The sequence below is a fragment of the Podarcis pityusensis genome (genome assembly GCF_964106645.2).
Source record: "Podarcis pityusensis genome assembly, chromosome: 4".
Lineage (NCBI taxonomy): Eukaryota > Metazoa > Chordata > Lepidosauria > Squamata > Lacertidae > Podarcis > Podarcis pityusensis.
Genome location: NC_138027.1, coordinates 28,817,245 through 28,835,525, shown reverse-complemented (window position 1 = coordinate 28,835,525; position 18,281 = coordinate 28,817,245). Strand labels below are relative to the sequence as shown.

Genomic DNA, 18,281 nt, shown 5'->3' with positions numbered 1-18,281 from the left:
CAGTGCAAAGATCCAAGAATTCTTAGTTCCCTGGCAGCCTCTGATATGTGCAGATCTTCATAAATTGGGCATGTCCTTCTCTTACTCTATGAATGTTTTTACACATACACATACTCCCATGGTACATCAGTTAGTATGACATGAATGAGGAAGCCTCTTAGTGTGTAGAGCTCTAAGAGCACCAGAAGAACCTGCAGGATCAGACCAAAGGTCCATGTCGTTCAGCATCCTCTTCTCACTGTGGTCAACCAGAAGCCCATGGGAAGCCCATAAGCAGAACCTAAGGGCAAACAGCTGTGATTTCTTGCACTGATATTGAGAAAACTGCCACCTCTGATACTAAGGGCAGTGCATATCTATCATGGGTAGTAGTCAATGATCGACTTATGCTCCGTGGTTTAAAGCTATCCAAGTTGATGCCTATCACTGGCTCTTGTGAGAGTTTGTGGCTTGTGGCTTGAGAGTGTGGCTTGAGGCAAGTATGTTTAGGAGAATGCTATAGAATCATAGAATTGTAGAGTTGGAAGGGACCCTGGGGGCTCATATAATCCAACTTCCTGCAATGCAGGAATCCTAGCTAAAGCATCCATGGCAGATGGCCATCCAACCTCTTCTTCAAAACCTCCAAGGAAGGAGAGTCCCCTAACTTCCGAGGGAGTCTGTTCCACTGTCAGAGAGCTTCTGCTCTCAGAAAGTTATTCCTGTTGTTTAATCAGACTCTCCTTTATCGTAGTTGAAGCCATTGGTTTGGACCCTAGCCTCCAGAGCAGGAGAAAACAAGCTTGTTCCCTCTTCCATGTGACAGGCCTTGAGATATTTGAAGATGGCTATCATCTCTCTTCTCAGTCTCTTTTCAAGGCTAAACATACCCAGCTCCTTCAACCGTTCCTCATAAGGCTTGGTTTCCAGACCCTTAATCATCCTGGTTGCCCTCCTCTGCACATGTTCCATCTTGTTAACATCCTTCTTAAATTGTGGACACAGTACTCCAGGTGTGGTCTGACCAAGGGAGAGTAGAGTGGTTCTATTGCTATTCCTTCCCTTGACTGTGACACTATACTTCTGTTGATGCAGCGTAGAAGAGCATTAGCTTGTTTTGCTGCTGTGTCACCCTCTTCCCTCATCTTAAGCTATAAGTCAGTCTTAAAATATACCAATGCAGAAACAACTTAGTAGCTTCAGTAAAAGTTCTTGTGTCTAAGTGAGGCATGTCTGCAGCCTTAATGAGTTGTTAGTGCAGCTGTCAGCAAGTGAAGAATTTTTAGTGGGCTAATTATTTGTCTCTTAACTGATTAATTCATCACATTTAAATAGTTTACATGTTACAGAAACCTCAAAGGTTGCTCTCTTTCTTTCTTTTCTGAGATATTGTAGCCCAAAGTAACATACAATGTTACAAGCAAGGACTAAGACTCATTCATTCTTGGAAAGAAAGGCTACCTTTAATATTTCTTTCCTATTGCCAAAACCAACATGGTCTCCAAAATGAACACACACATCCCCTGAGCCCCTGCTGATTTAAATTAACCCTCTCTAGTTAATTAGCCAAACAAGCTGGAGTTGATTAATTCGCCCATTAAAGCTTACAATCCTTCATTCTCAAAATGAAATCAATGTGTTTCAAGAACCATTTATTTTGGAGCTTTCTGCCGTGTACATCAGCCTGCAGGCACTTAAGCCGGTGCATACATGAAAGCCAGCCTCAGCAGTCCACCCAGCCCCTCCCAGCTAAGGATAGGGGAGGAATCTGACTCAGTTTACATTTAAAGCTGAATCAAGCCTATCCACGTATTCCATGCAAAACAATGTGAGAACCAAAACACAGCCATCCTATGAAATTCACACTTATCCAGATTTCGCAATCTGGTTATCCAGCCAAAGAATGTTTACCAAAAAAAAATGCATGAATATGGGGAAAGTGTGGATAAAAATGAATATATTAGTGAAAATAATGTCCAAGCATGCATTATATTAGGAGAAATTGCTTGCGCAAAGTGTACATTAGTCAAAAGAGCAGACAAAAATGTGTTTATTAGAACTCTGCACTGAAATGTTGAAGTATTTTCCTGAGAACTGCAGTGAAATGAAACTGCAGCTTCCACCTCTGTTCCCAAAAGAACAATCCCATCTAGAGAATTGGGCAGAGAATGATGCTGTGCATATTAGTGATGGGCAAAGAGTACAGCCTTTACCCTGATAATCAGGGGGGGCCTTTGAGTGTTTCTTATCACCACCCAAAAATTGCTAAATGGCCCAGCACCTGCGATGACCTCTGCAAAAAGGTGGGGGACCCTCATTTTTCGGATTAGGTTAATGCCATATGTGGTGGGTGGCTCCCTTCTCCTACTAGGACAGAAGTAAGTAAAGCTATGCTGACAGCATCATGTGTTGCCAGGATTCACGAGGGCATGGTCACCAATGACAAAAGGCACTGTAAGCCTAATTTACAAACTTTTATCAGAGGAGGAGCCAGGGATCGCCCCACCCCACCCCAGTTTTCAAGAGATTAGATCTTCCCCCTTCCCCAACGCAAGCTATAATTAATTAATTATTACTATTTTACCCCAGGGGTAAAGTGCAAGCAGAATTGAGAGACTGGCCCTAGCAGGCTGCTTGCAAGAACTTAAGCAGGCTGGTGGTGGTATTTAGTGCAGATACTTTCCTCTTTTGATTTTCATCAGGGTTTGGCAGGGCATCCCAAACTCTTCAGAGCTTTGGGCATTGGCTTCCTGCTTCTGTCTGGAGTGTTGGCTCCACTTCCTCTGTCTTTATGGCAGACCAAGGAAGCCCCTGCTCATCAGGGAGACAAGGTAGAGAACCCCACCTGTTCCTTTTATCTCTGCCTTCCTCTTTATTTTTCATGGCTTCTTCTGAGGCCTGCAAGTAATCTTGGAAGGTTGAACCCTCTTACCAGCTTTACCCAGGTGCACTCTCTCTGAGATGATTACTTGAGAGCAAGTACAGTGGTACCTCGGGTTAAGTACTTAATTCGTTCCGGAGGTCCGTTCTTAACCTGAAACTGTTCTTAACCTGAAGCACCACTTTAGCTAATGGGGCCTCCTGCTGCCGCTGCGCCGTTGGAGCATGATTTTTGTTCTCATCCTGAAGTTCTTAACCCAAGGTACTATTTCTGGGTTAATGGAGTCTGTAACCTGAAGCGGATGTAACCCGAGGTACCACTGTAGATCGTTTGGCAGCTTAAAACAGCCTTCAGCAACCAGTCGGACTCAAGGATATTGTAGTCCAAAACGCATGGAAGTCTCCAGACAAGCAAAGGCTGGCTTAGAAATCACCCCCCCCCCAGCGTCTCTAATTGTGGATGGATCTACAGGACTTCCTTGTGTTTCCAGCTGTTCATTGGCTATTTGCCTTAAATTTCTCTGTGCAAATATATTTCCATGGGTTCAGCTGAGAGTGATAAAATGGGGGGGGGGATGGAGGCAGCTTGTAGGTGCACCACTCATTAGAAGCTGGGGTCAGCATGGAGAACAAGCTGTCACTTAGGTGTCACTTCTCAAATATTATTTGGTTTTCAGCTTTCCTCCAGGTCCTATTTGCAATCTGTTCCTTTAGCCTATTTTATTTAAAGTAACAGCAGCACTGTATTTAGCAAATAGAGAAAAGGGGTGTGTATGTGAGAGAGAGATGTGTGGTCAAATGTGTCTCCCCATTACAATAATTCAGAAATTCAAATAGTAATGCAATATTTTCATTTGAAACCCCCTGGAAGGTTGGCTATTGTGTATGGCAAGTGCATCACACAAGTGTGCCAGTAGGTGGCAATCATAGATCAGTCTAGGATATAACGCACGCATAATAAGGGCCTCATATTTTCAGCAGGAAATGTTCAATCATTTTGGATGTTTTAAAATATTTTGCATAAGACTAAGCACGGGTTAATGAAACAAAATAAACAAAGCAACATATTAATTTATGCCTTGTGTGGATTCAGAGTCAGGGTGTGTGCTTCAATAAGTAAGAATCTGGAAATGTTTCAAACTGCCTCTTGTAATATGAATTCTAAACATTCAGCATTATGTCACCACATTATACGTCTAATGAGGGAAACAAAAATAAATATAGATTTAATAGATTTCCATGTAACAATTCTAGCATTGTAGCATTCTCCAGTATTAAACTGCACAGTGTGTCTTTATCTCTCTCTCTGAAGGACTAAAATAACATTTAATTACCTGTTAAGTAGTGACCCACCTACGTGTCAATTCGCTGTGGAAAAGTTAGAAAAATAACACCTCTATTATTATTTTTTTGCTAACCCAGCCTCCGTACAACTGAAGAAATAAATGGAACATGTGCTTCCCCCCCACCCCCTACACATGTACCAATATACTTCGCCCTACAAAAATATTAAATTAAGCTTACAACTTGGATTTCAGTACAAGTTAGTAAAGATTTTACAGTGCAACCATTTATTTACTCCTTTTGCCTCATGTGTATGGTACATGAATATACAGTTATTCAGGACTCCTGAGTATCCCTTGTCTACAAGATCTTTTTTAAACAAAAAACAAAAAACCTGACATACAAAGATTGATGGGCATGTCAAAATGTGTTTCTTTTATCTTTGCACATTTCGACAAATATGAAGAAGCATAACTTGATCATTGTGTAGTCTGGTCTCTTCTGGTGCTAGGAATGGCTACGATTTGCTATTATTATTTTTTTTAAAAAAGCAGCAACACCACACACCCTTTGCCATCAAACAGGGGGTGGGGAGAGGGATATATACGTATGTGAAACCCAAGGTGCAGCCTACTTTTGTTGCTATATAAACAGACTAATTGTCAGAAGTTGAAATAAATGCATTCTCCTATATCACTTTAAATGAGAGTCTTAAGTCAGCCAGGTAGATTTTTTAGGGCTATTTTTTTTTCTTTTTTTCTTTCATTTATTTCTTTTTTCATTTTCTTATTTTCCCATTTCCAGTGCATAGATTTTTATTTTTTTATTTTTTTAAAGGATGTTAGAGTACTATCTTGTGAAAGTGAACATTAAATATGCACTAAGTAAGGGACAGTGTTGGTCTGGAGGTCTTAATGCTCTAGCACAATGTCGACCCACTGAGTTGCCCCGTTTTTCTCTGCTCAGCTGGACCACGGTTTTACCATCAAGAGATCAGGTTCTTTGGACTACTACCAACAACCAGGAATGTATTGGATAAGGTATGAGATGGTACAGCTCCAACAGTCAGTGTTTCCATGGCAACGTGCTGGCAGTCTCCATTAACCAGTTCCTTCAGTGGATAAACATTTTATATTTTATTTTTAATTCGTTATCCAGTCCATATGCTGCTTTTATCAGTTTCATTTTAACCTTTGATTGAGATGCCACACCCCTCATTCCCCTTCCTCACCCCATTATTCACACTGACATTGCAAGCTTTTTCTTCATTGCACATGCTCAGTATTCAAGTTATCCCTATAGTTAAAAGGACAGTGTATACAGAAAAAATAAAATAAAATGGATATGCTCAAGCGATGTTTTCTTTCACATTTATGGTTTTAAGGCATCTACTGTCCTGTGCTCCTTTCTGTTTTAGACCCACGATATGGCATCAGGACACCAGTACCTACGTGTATAGATTTATATTCCTTTTCTCTATGAGATGTGAAATTATATACTGTCATTTTAAATCCCACCCACCCACCCCCAACCACTACCTTTGCCTTATAGATTGAACAATGCATTGACATAACATAGTATTTAGAAGCTTTTCCCCCAGTTCAATGAAATAAAATGCATTGTATATGTGCTGGTAAGCTTGTGTTTTAAAGTATGCACATTTTGTTATACTTTTTTTTAAACAACAGATTAAAAAAAAGAGTATATTGCATGGATCCCCCTCCTCTTCGGTACTATCCTGTGATGCACAAAGTTGATAGGATTGTGATTATGTCTATGGAGAACGGGGTAGTTACTTGCGATGTGTTTTCTTTTTAAAACGTCTAATCTTGCTACAGAAACAGATGCTATGCCTTTCCTAAATTAATCACTTCTTCATCTATCCAGCGGCTGTTTATTAGATTTTAATATTTATATTCCTCAGGTCTGCTTGTGATTTTTATTTTATTTTTATTTTTTTAAGATGCAGCGGCGGATTGCCAGAGGATTGTCAAATGCATTTTACCTCAAAAGACTAGGATTTCAAAACTGTATATTACACACACACGTGTGTGTGTGTGTGTGTGTGTGTGTGCAATTTTACCTTCATTATCATAATGGTGGCAGCAGTCATCGCAAGCATTTACAGTGCATTCAGTATCCCCCCTTTCTAGAATTTAACTAAAATGCATGGATCAAAGTGCAGCAGACCGGGCCAGAAGAAATAGTTTTCTCTCGATATATATATACAGATGTTGTTTCTTAAATAATCATCAGAGTGGGTGCTTTGCAGTAGAGGAGATGCTCAGTGGTCTTCCATTCCATTGATGTTTAAAATGGCATATTTGTTTAAGTATTCTAAGCCTTTGATCAGTATTTTAACTTTTCCGATGGACAATGTTAGAAACAAATAATGCACATTTTTCTGACGACCCAAGACTACCAAATGTTCACATGTTTTCAAGGAACTGCTGCTAATACCAGATAAAATTATTAGGTATATACCAGCATTGTCTATGCAGGCTACTGCTATGACATCCTAATATAACCATCGAAATGTCTTCGTATTATATGGACAGATTTACCTCTACTTTATAGTATGAAGGACAACATGGTTGAATTTTTGCATGAAGTCGAAGAGTAAATGAAGATTTAATAAGGCATCGGTATAAGCTCATTTTAAGAGTGGATAAAATTTTGGAAAGATTCTAGTACTTAAGAAGGTAGGAGCTATATTAATGCAACATTTTACCCCTAGGATTCTGGAAGACATAACTGTGCAAATACACAAAGGCAAATACACATTCTGCTTTGGATTATTCAAACATACATATGTACATGCATACAAATATATATTAAGCAGGGCATTAAACACCAGGGAATATATGTTAAACAGGACATGGTAAAATTACAGCACACGACTGTGATAGCTGCTTTTCAAGTAGTGCAACCAAAACATTGTCCATCTGTAAAATGGGCAAAGTGCTTGATAGTTAATATTAAAAAATTGTTGTTGACATCCTGCTATAAGGACCCTTTAAGTCCCAAACATAACCCACTTTACAGTCCAGTGACCCGCTTTGGGTGCAAAATATTTCCTGCCTGAAGGGCCTCCCCCTGTTTATTTTGAGTGACTCTCGCTGTTCAAATGGTTATCCGTGCCAGAGGGAAGTAGATATATGCACCAGAATATATACACATCTACTGCTTGGAAGGTCAAAATCAAAGCTAAACTGCTCATCTAGAAATGCTCTCTCGGGATTACACCAGAATACAGGTGGAGGAATTAAAAATTCCCTATTTTTCATAGATGTTGTGGACTAGCACACCCCCCCCCAGCCAAGGGATAATGGGATTTGTATTCCATGATACATGGAGAGCACTACATTGGCTACCCCTAGCTAACGTCCTCCTCCTGCCTCCGTGTGCTTGATTTCTATGGGTAGAGAGGGTTGTTGTTGTTGTTTTTCAGTGTGGAGAGAATTTAAACATGGTATGTCAGTCTAAACTGATGCAATGTTGGGAGAGCCATACCATGTGTTTTTAACACTTTATCAGATGTGGAAATGATTTTCTGCTGGGACACCCAATTGCCCTTTTCAGGATGCAGGAAGATAAAAGTAAGAAAGCTTAAACACGAAGAAAAATAAGAGAGACAATGAAGGGAAAACAATGTCCTCTTGAGAGAAAGAACTGACAGGGTTTTTGTAACCCTTCACATTTCCATTGTAGTTCCCACACCTCACTGAGCAAGTTATATCAATATTTAACCAGCCTTGAACAACCTTACTCTTAACATATTTAACATCTGAGTTTTAAAAAACACCTTGACCTGGTTCCGATAGCCTCCTTCTAGTGATTTGATTTTGGTGGACAAGAATAAGAGCGGCAACTGCAGGCTAGCGGCGACTTTTCTCTTTAAGATTGGATAGCTTGCAGTATATCCTGCTCACTGACCTCGCTTAAAGTCTAATGAACATAATATGGGAAGCAATGTATAGAAAGCTATCTCCATCCTGTAATGACAATGGCAGTTGCATTGATTAATTCATAATGAATCCTTCGTTGAGACTGCAAATGGTAATTACGGCAGATTCTTTTCATGGGAGCCAGAGTTGTTGAGTGGATGGCATGTGGCCTGTGAAATCCAAAAACAACTTGTTCAAATTACTACTACTACAACAACTAATAATAATAATCTGTACCCTGCCCATCCAACCAGGTTGCCCCAGCCACTCTGGACAGCTTCCAGCATTTACAAAAACATAATTAAACATTAAACAGTATTTTGGAGTTCCCCCATCACGTGTGAATAATGGCGATGGGGTTGGAGCTAAGTTGACTCAGGAAAGCTTATCATTTATACCAGCTTTCCCCAGCTTGCTGCCCTCCTGATGTTTTGGGCTACAGCTCATATCCATTCCATGGTATGGTTTGAAGGCACAAGAGGCCACCACTTCAGCAACCCAAATTTCTGTAGTTAAGTGCCTAGCTCAACTGGGCTCCTTTTTGGGGGGAGCAGGGGAGGGTGGGGATATAAGAATAAAATAATAACAACCGTTCCCCATATCCTTTCTAAATAAGAAGGTCCTACAGGGATGTGTTTCAGCAAAGGTATTCCATGACTTTAGCTGCATTGCATTGCAAAAAAAGGGGGGGTGGGATATTGCTGAGATCAACTTGGCCTGGCAGAGTGATGAAATGTGGAGCAGGTCGCCTAATGTTAATTAGCTGGGGAGTGCATATGAAGAAAGACAGTCCTGTAATTATGCAGGTCCCAGGTTGTCAAGAGCTTAAGGATACAGCACCTTTAATTGAGCTCTGAAGCTAATTAGTCAGTTCAAGCAGATGCTTTGCATGCAGGAGGTCCCAGGTTCATTCTGCAGGTAGGACTGGGGGAAACTCCCTGTCTGGAATCCTCGAGAGCCACGGCCAGTGAGTTTAGACATTCCTGAGCCAGATGAACCAATGGCCTTGGCTCAATATAAGGCAGCTTCTTATGTGGAAATAGTAGTATATGCTCCTATGCAGCTGGAATTAAATATTAGACCAACAGGAGCTTCTGAGTTCTCTTCTAGGGCATCCCCACACAGAGCAAGTTTCCAAGGGGAATTTGCTGACCTTCAGACAAAAATATGTAACTTATCCCATAAGATCAACTTCTGTACCTGAGAACTTGAAAGTGGCCAAAGTAGTAACAATTTTTAAACAGGGATCCTGGGGAGATCCAGGAAAATACAAGCCAGTTATAGCTTAATATCTGTTCCAGGAAAACTAGTGGATAGAATTTTTTTAAAGACAGAATCATCAGGCATATAGAAGAACAAGTTTTGCTGAAGAGGAACTGTTTCCCACAAGGATAAGCCCTACCTAATCTTTTGGAGTTCTTTGAGAGTGTCAACAAGCAGATTGGGTAAGAGTTCTCCAGTAGACATTGCATATTTAGACTTTCTAAAGTTTGCCAGGTCATTCCTGCTCTGAGGGGCTGTAGAGGAGAAACCTGACGACTGCCTTATTCAAATATTACAGGATATTGCTGCATCTTCATATGATCCAAGGCAAAAGTGATCCAATGCAATTGGGTCAAGTTGGAACTTCTGACAGTTCTGGCTCACACTCTGCTAAGGCAGCAGTGGGCAGGTTTGGCCAAGTCGAAGTGATTTTATCAGCAAAGGAATGTAATAATAATGATTATGTATTTATTTATACTGCCACGTTTTCCCCTGATGGGACTCAATGCAGCTTACATATAAAAATGAGAAGCGCTAAAAGCATAGGAAAAACAATAATTTAAAAACAATTAAGCATTGTTAGGAGTAAAACAATATAAAACCTATAAAATCTATTAAAGCCATACAAATAATTACAATAAAAACAGAACGGCACCAGCTCTTTCATTAAAAGCTGTCCATTCCCAAAAGCATGTTGGAACGATAAAGTTTTCATTTGCTGGTGGAGGGACAACAAGGAGGGAGTCAGTCTAGCTTCTCCATGGAGGGAGTTCCAGAGTCTGGGAGCAGCCACCGAGAAGGCCCTCTCCTGCATCCCCACCAAGTGTGCCCGTGAAGGTGGCAGGACCGAGAGAAGGGCCTAGATGACTCAGAATTTAGTGGTTCTTTGAGTCCTGTTCTGGCCTTTTTTCAGCCAGAACTCACTGGAACTCAGTTCTGGCACCTCTCAGGTGGGCGCCATTGCCATTCTAAGAGAACGAGGGAGGAGTTCTGGCACCTCTTTTTCTAGAAAAATAGCACTGGTCCTGTTAGAGGAAAAGGTGGGGTATATTAATAATAATGCTAATAATAATAGAACTTACTAAAATATCATATAGCGGTGAACAACATTGTGAGTTCTTCAGAACTCTTTTTTGGACAGAATGGTTTGCCAAACTGAGTTGTGGAGAGGGAGAAGAGACTCTCTATGATGTTCCAAAGTCTGCTTTATATAACAGTCTTAAGACGGAGTCAGGAGTAGACAATGGAGTGGGATGGCAGCCCTTACCTGACCTCCCAGAAGATGGGTCGCTGCTGCTTACCAGGAGGAAGAGTGGAAGGAGCAAGGTGGCGCACTTGACAGAGGCATTACGGTGCTCCTGCTGTCACCTCTGTACAGCATCAACCTCCCTATTACCTTGTCCCTCCCACTCTCCCTCTCACTAATCAGGAATGACGCACTTTCCAGGAGGTCAGGTAAGCAGCATAGCCACTCAACCCCGCCATCCGGTATCAGATGGAGTGCTAAAAGTGGCAGGGGGTGGGGAAGCAATATCAATTAAAAGAATATAATGCAAATATACCACAGTATATTGTTATAATAATAATCCCAAAGCATAAAAGACCCGCCACCATTTCAAAAAAGAATGAGCACTTAAAATTCACCCATAGCCAGGCCATGTCCAAATGCCTGAAAAAAGAAATACAGTGGTACCTCGGGTTACATACGCTTCAGGTTACAGACTCCATCTACCCAGAAATATTACCTCGGGTTAAGAACTTTGTTTCAGGATGAGAACAGAAATCATGCAGCAGCGGGAGGCCCCATTAGCTAAAGTGGTGCTTCTGGTTAAGAACAGTTTCAGGTTAAGAACAGACCTCCGGAACGAATTAAGTACTTAACCCGAGGTACCACTGTACATCTTCTGGAGCCAAAAAAGATGGCAGTGTTGGTGAGAGAATAGTCTATAGTTGGAGGACAACCACAGAAAAGGACCACTAGGAATGTGGGGAATGTGCCTTATGCTGAGTCAAATCATTGCTCCATCTAGCTCAGTATTGTCTACACTTCCGAGCCCTACCTAAAGATGCTAGGAATTAAACCTGCCTTTCCCCATTCTCTCATTGCCACCCACAAGGCATCTCTTGGGAGAGCTACTTGCACTTCACACAGGTCAGACTGGCTCTGATGTTCCTCCTTTTAAAGATTCCAGCAGTGCTGATGGGTTATCGATTGCCAGGCAATTTGGAGATGCTGCTCGGGTGGCTCTGTGGGTTAAACCACAGAGCCTAGGACTTCCTGGTCAGAAGGTTGGTGGTTCGAATCCCCACGACGGGGTGAGCTCCCATTGCTCGGTCCCTGCTCCTGCCAACCTAGCAGTTCGAAAGCACATAAAAGTGCAAGTAGATAAATAGGTACTGCTCCGGCGGGAAGGTAAATGGTTTTTCCGTGCACTGCTCTGGTTCACCAGAAGTGGCTTAATAATGCTGGCCACATGACCTGGAAGCTGTATGCCGGCTCCCTTGGCCAATAAAGCGAGATGAGCGCCGCAACACCAGAGTCAGCCACGGCCGGACCTAATGGTCAGGGGTCCCTTTACCTTTACCTTTACCTTTACCTTTACTGTTAAGCATTGGCCATTGGATGCTAATGGAAGTGGAATAGAATGGTGTGATTGTGGGAGCTTTTAAAGTATTCTGAGCAAATGTTGCAACAGTACATAATATAGCCCTAGCTCAGCAAAGTGAACAGAAGATATCCAAAATGGCAAGCAAACTGTAAAGGCATCCTACAGAATTAAAGAGGGAGAGAGTGGCGGGGGAACCTTTCTTAGATTAATGCACGAACAGCTGCATATCTCGCTGGCACTGCCCTCACTGCAGCCCTGTAGCTAATATGAATAATGCATGCACTAAGAGGGAAAACATACGCCCGTATTCTTTTATTAATGAAACGAATATGTTTGTATGTGCATGGCTAGCAGTAAAACAAAAGCAATGGAAAGTGGAGGGGGGGGAGTCACCGTGCCCATAAAAAGTGAATATTTTCCCTCCAGTGATTCCTGAGCTAGTAGACAAAGCATTATGCAACAGCTAAAATGCGCCATGTATTTCACATTTGCTACAATTGGGGGTGGAGGGTGTGTCTTCCAGAGCCAGGGCAATAGGCCAAGTTGTGGGGCTCCAATGAAAACTTTCAGAATGACGTTGGTTATGGGAAAGTCTACCGTGGCCAGCATAATGTCTGCATGGTGTTGCAGACCTTGGTGCTTCCTGAAGGATGCTTCAGAGTTCATTAGCACCGACCTGTTAAAGACAATCTGCTAATCAAATACGCAGTAGGTAGCTGCCTATCTATCCCCTGTAAGAATCATGCAATTTTACTAGGTTGCTACCAAAGACTCTCCTCCCTGGAAGAGAGGGGAGTGGTTGTGGGCGGGAGCCCGAGCACCGCCCCTAGCAGGGGGCATTAGCCCCCTGCCTCCTCCTCTCACCTGGCTGGCGCCCACGCCCCCTTGGCAGGCATCCAACCAGGTGCCTTCGAGGGGGCATGTTCAGCAGCCTTTTGCGGCGGTGCCAGCCTCTCCTCGGCCTCATTCTTCTCCGTCCTCTCGTCGCGAGTCACCCACCCTCCACTCCCTTTTAGCTCAGGGTCTTTGTTCTTTGGCCTTGCTATGCACCTTAGGTTGGTCGCCCTGGTTGTCTAGGGGGCCTGGTAGGAATTTTTCCATTTGGCATTAGGCTTTTTGGTTTTTTCGCCTACCTCATAGCAATCGTCACAACTTTTTGTGGTATTGGTGGGTAGGTTAGGCATTGGAATAATGTGTTGTGGTGTGTCGAAGGGCTGGGTGTGGCCATCGCCTATGCCTTCAATTTTTGGGTATTCCGTTAAAGGAATCTGGCGGTCGTGTACTCTGTCCGATGCCTGCTTGGCGGGAGGCCATGGCACGACCCCCGGTGACATCAGGGGAGAGCCTATAGTTGGATTAGCATCAACAGGCTCCACCTACTGGTGAATAAACCCCCTTGTTTTAGACATCCAATGCCTAAGCCAATACCTTTTCACTGCTGTAATCAATAAAGTTGTGGCCTTTTCTTGCCCATTAACCTTATATCACTTGTCCTTGTGTATTTATTTCACATCGCGGGGTTCGGGTCCTCGAACCACAATATAGACTTTTTATTGGAACTCTGAATGCTACTTCCCTCCAGCTGAGAAATGTCATTCCCATCATAGTGTGCTCATGAACGCCTGAGGTTTGTTGGATTGTTCCAAACTCTTATATACAGCAAGTCCACAACTTAAACTTGTGCGCATATTGCACCTCTGAGAGGTGGTGTGGTTTGGGTAGATGTAGGAGTTTGGAGGCTACACACATAGCACCTATCGTGCTATACTATAGGAAAGAGCCATAGCTCAGTTGCAGAGCGCATGCATTGTATCCGGTAAGTCCCAGGTTCACTTCCTGGCAGCGATAGGCAGGGTTAGGATCAAACACTGGAGAGTGACTGTCAGTCAGTGTAGACTAGATGAGCTAGATGAATGAATGCTATGGTTCAGTATAAGACAACTTCCTAACTTCGACGGACAGCTAGATACATCTGCAGAAGTCTGCATCTGTTTTTCTGCATGGCCCTACCTAGATCAGGGCAACTGACTTTAGTAAGACTTGCAGAACGCCGCTGGAGGCTAAATTGCAGCCTTCATATTTTAAATCAGACTTGAATACCAAGGGAAGAATTTCATCTTGAGTCTGGGATTAATATAAAAATTATGTGATGTGGGTCAAACCTTTAAATAAACGCCTTTGGAGCATAAAAAATACTTTAAAATGCAAATCTGTATGTCATTGAATGGTAATATATGCCATTCCCTCCATTGCTTTTGGAGAACTATATACTGTAAATGCTATATTTGTAACGTGAATATGATCTGGATTGTCTTCTGCTTCATATTAAAATATAATAATAAAGTTGGTTTTAAGGCCAAGCATCTCACGGGGCCTTGAAAACTGGTCAGACCTTTACCAAAGGATCAGCAGTAAACAAAGAACCTTTGGCAAACCATCACAATTGAATTTTAGCATTCTTATTTAAAATTATTGCTGTTGTTTAAAACCCAAATATGATTTTTCCTCCACTTTGTATTACTGCTCTAAAGATTCTAACTATGAAACTATTAGTGGAACAATTCAGCCTAACTGAATCCATTTGCTATAGAAACCCTCTCGGTCTTCTGCCTTTATTACATCATTTTCAAGCCCTGATTGCATTATTTTAGAGCATGGATTGCTATAATGCTATTCTGCCCTAACCTGATGGATTTAGTTTTCATCTTGTTCTCAGAAATGCCCAGTCTATAAATATATCTCCGTTCTCTAACCAGGATTACAGTTAACTGGTAAATTTTCCAGAAGAAAAACAGTTATGCACGTCCCAAGAGAAAATGATACATCCTTTGAAGTAGAATAACCTCTTGATTGCATTATTTTTTAAAAGAGCCCATCATGATAAAGAGAAGTCGTTCCAACATTTCCTACTTAACACTTGCATTCATTTGGTTTCTAGACAATCCGGTAGTTTTTAGCCTCCCTTGCTCCCAAGTGGATATATCTGCAGCTTAGAGGCCAAGTTTTTATCCTTTTGGCATGTGCAGTCAATTCACCGTAGACAGTTCCTCCCAAATCAACAAAACTTAGAGGCTCTCTGAAAATTAAGCACCATATTTATGCTTTGTGTTAAATTGGACAATTAATGCCAACTTGGAAATCCCAGACGCAGTGAGCAGCATCCAAGAAAACAGTTGCACCAGCCCAAGCACTTTGGGCTGCACAACGTCCTCTCCCTGTGTGGCACCTAAATCTCTTCTGGGTAGTTGGAGGAAGCCCCAGAACATACGGGGGGGGGGAGGGTTGGGGAGAGGGAGCCAAAATTATTTGTGCTAGAGGAACTGTTTTGTTGGATAAATACACCCAAAATGTATTTGTGGAGCTGGTGGCAGTAAATACGCATAGCTTTCAGGGTTCGCTTGACACTTCTCTTGCAGCTCTTCCTATTACCAAAGAGACAAACCACTTTGTGAACATTGTTTCTCTCTTTAGCAATAGTTCAAACCAATCTGCAGGATGGTTCTCCCTAGACCAGGTTCTTTCTCCATGTACACCTCATACTGCTTCTGATTGTGTTGTTCTCATTTTCATCTAAGGCAGCGGTTCTCAACCTGTGGGTCCCCAGATGTTGTTGGACTACAACTCCCATCATCCCTGAGCTCTGGCCTTGCTAGCTAGGGGTGATGGGAGTTGTAGTTCAACAACATCTGGGGACCCACTGGTTGAGAAAGGCTGATCTAAGGATTAATAACAACTGGGCAAAGCACTGACTATTCTGCCCTTCATAGTTTAGGGGAAATCCAGCTTTGCATATAGATATATTTGGGAATATGCAATATAGACACAGATGTACATACTATAAATATAGGTAACACCAGCTCCCTGGACGTGTAGAATAACATCTCTTCTTGCTAATGAGTGTGTGGTTATTCTGTTTAGAAGTTGGCTTTCCTCTCCCTTTCTTTGACATTAGTCTGACAGTTTTGTAAGAATGTAGGGTTGGGTTTGACTGGGTTTTTTTTTTGACACCTTCACTGTTTTTTAATGTTGGCAAATATTTGCCCCCTTCGTACAAATCAAATCACCTTTTAACCTTTCCTGTCAGAATAGAGGCTTACTTTGGAAAGGGAATAATTGTAGGGTCAGTCCGCATTCTCCTTGAAACCTGAACCCTTTACTCCAAGAAATTAATAGCATCCAGAAGTTTAACATATGGCATGTGCACACACACACACACACACACACACACACACACTGTATATGCTTGACGATGTCACGCTGCCTCTTAATAGTTTGGGTCATGCCCTTTTGTGTGAATTTATCTGTGTTATGAGTTAAATCCAGCAAAAACTGGCTGAAACAGAAGGGTGGATGGAGGAAGAGTTTTTGATTTGACCCGGACTGATTTTAGCCCCAGTCCTGGGGAAAAGAAAGGGTGGGATGGAGAACATATGGTAGCCAGATATGGCATTTCATACACAGCCTAATTTCATTTATTCTCATTTTATGCCCCTGCCAGACCACCGCTCTTGATAAGGAGGGGCAGGTTTTCCGACGAAGACGCAACCCGGATGTGAGGGGGCGCTGCAAGGCACAACAAGCACCACCTGATCTCAACTCCGAATCGGAAGACTATTCACCCAGTTCATCTGAGACTGTTCGCTCACCTAATTCACCCTTTTAATAAAACACTTTTGCTGAAAGTCTTGGCTTAACCCTTTGAGATTCTGAAAACAAACAAACAAAAATCCTCCAAACCTGTGTGCAACTGTTTCATTTGATTTCTTCTCCTTCTTTTTTTGTCTGTATCAGTTGCTTAAAGAAGGAACCACAGAAAGGGTGCTTACAGTATCTTTGTAATAATAATTTCCTAAATGACTGAAATCATCTTTGTTCTCTGTCTAGATTGTGACTTGCTGCTAAATATGATCCTCAAAGGGTTAAGACTATTTTGCTTTTTTTCTAATACATATATATATAAATATATATATATATAATTTTCAAAGGGGATAGAAGCAATGAATGTTTTCATCAGTCAAGCTACAGTATATGACTTAAGCATATGTTAACCCTCTGAGTGCATAATCTTAAATAATCTTGACTTGCCCCAAAGAGGGCTTTATCATCAATACATTTTCCTGCAGCACTCAAATTGGTGGTTTAGCCGAAGTGCTACGTAATTACAGGATCTGGATTGTGATTTTTGTAGAGTCTGGTTTTTATGCTCTTATGCCAGGGGTACAAATAGTCACCCAGCAGCTACTGGGATCTTTACAAAGCAAACCACTGGGCATCTGAGTTGTTGGAGAGATCAATGATAGTTTTGTTTGTTCTCATGTTTTGCTGAACAAAGCACCCTCCTTTTAGCACATTGAACCTAGAAATTCTAACCATTTCTAGGTGTGTTCTGCCATGATTACTTGTTGAAATAATGTCACAGGCAGTAGAGCTGTCTAAGAATGATCTGTTCAGGGTGCTGTTTGTAGTTCCCTGGTTGCTGGCTGCAACACAGTTTCATGGGAGTCTATAGTGGAATGAATTCCCCATCATCCGTACTCTGCTGTGCACAAAGTCCTCCTTTCTGTACATTCTTTTTAAAGACACAGGTACATGCAGACGGCATGTTTGGGAGCAGGCAATAAACACAATCAGTTTTGGTTTTTTTCATGCCATGGATTGTTCCTCCGGGCGTTATTGTGGTGTTATTTATATGGTGAGGGGTGCTATTTACAATGACTGGATGGGGGGATGTTTAACAGAGGAAATTATTCTACAGACAATGTAAATTAAAGAAGAGATTTGAAATTCCAAACATAAATAACCTTTGTTTTAAAAATAAAGTGGCTAGCACTTACTCACCTAATGTCTTTGTACAAATATATTTACCAGAATTTAGTCTGCGAGTGTGTGAGAGAGAGACAGACAGCAAATGGAACAAAAATTCCAAAAGTAAATGTTTCATCAGTGCTTTGAAAACATAATTAACCTACAAGAATCATTTGGTTTTTAAAATAACGTTGGTTCCAAAATGTAATAATGTTTGTAAAAATGGTCTCTGTTCATTCACCAGTCACTCTAGTTGAATTAAAAAAAACCTTGGTTTTTAAGGCATGATTCTCAAAGTGTTATTGAGGAGGCTTTAGAAGAAATGCAGGATGGTAAAATTCATATCTAGAGGTTATAGAAATTTTGCTTTGAGATACAAAACACCTGAGATGGGGAGATCAGCAATCCTGTTCACTTGGGCTATTTAAATACTGACAAAGGTAATGTCATTTAAGCAGCTTAAGTGGAGAAAGGATTTTAACCAGTGGAATAAAAGGTACTTGACTGAACACAT

At 41.6% G+C, this 18,281-nt stretch overlaps 1 protein-coding gene across 4 annotated transcripts in view; it reads left to right on the top strand.

Annotated features, from left to right (window-relative positions):
* DCLK1 (doublecortin like kinase 1) overlaps nucleotides 1–17,613 on the top strand; it is a 207,537-nt gene extending 189,924 nt beyond the window's left edge. For 3 of the 4 annotated variants that reach the window (XM_081004105.1, XM_081004104.1, XM_081004107.1), the window contains one exon: nucleotides 16,461–17,613. In XM_081004105.1, coding sequence (XP_080860231.1) covers nucleotides 16,461–16,625 — 165 coding nt within the window. In that variant the 3' untranslated portion in view covers nucleotides 16,626–17,613. Of the gene's footprint in view, nucleotides 1–5,109; nucleotides 5,184–16,460 lie in introns of all 4 variants that reach the window. The other variant, XM_081004106.1, reaches the window with a different exon arrangement.
* Nucleotides 17,614–18,281: the final 668 nt, after the last annotated feature.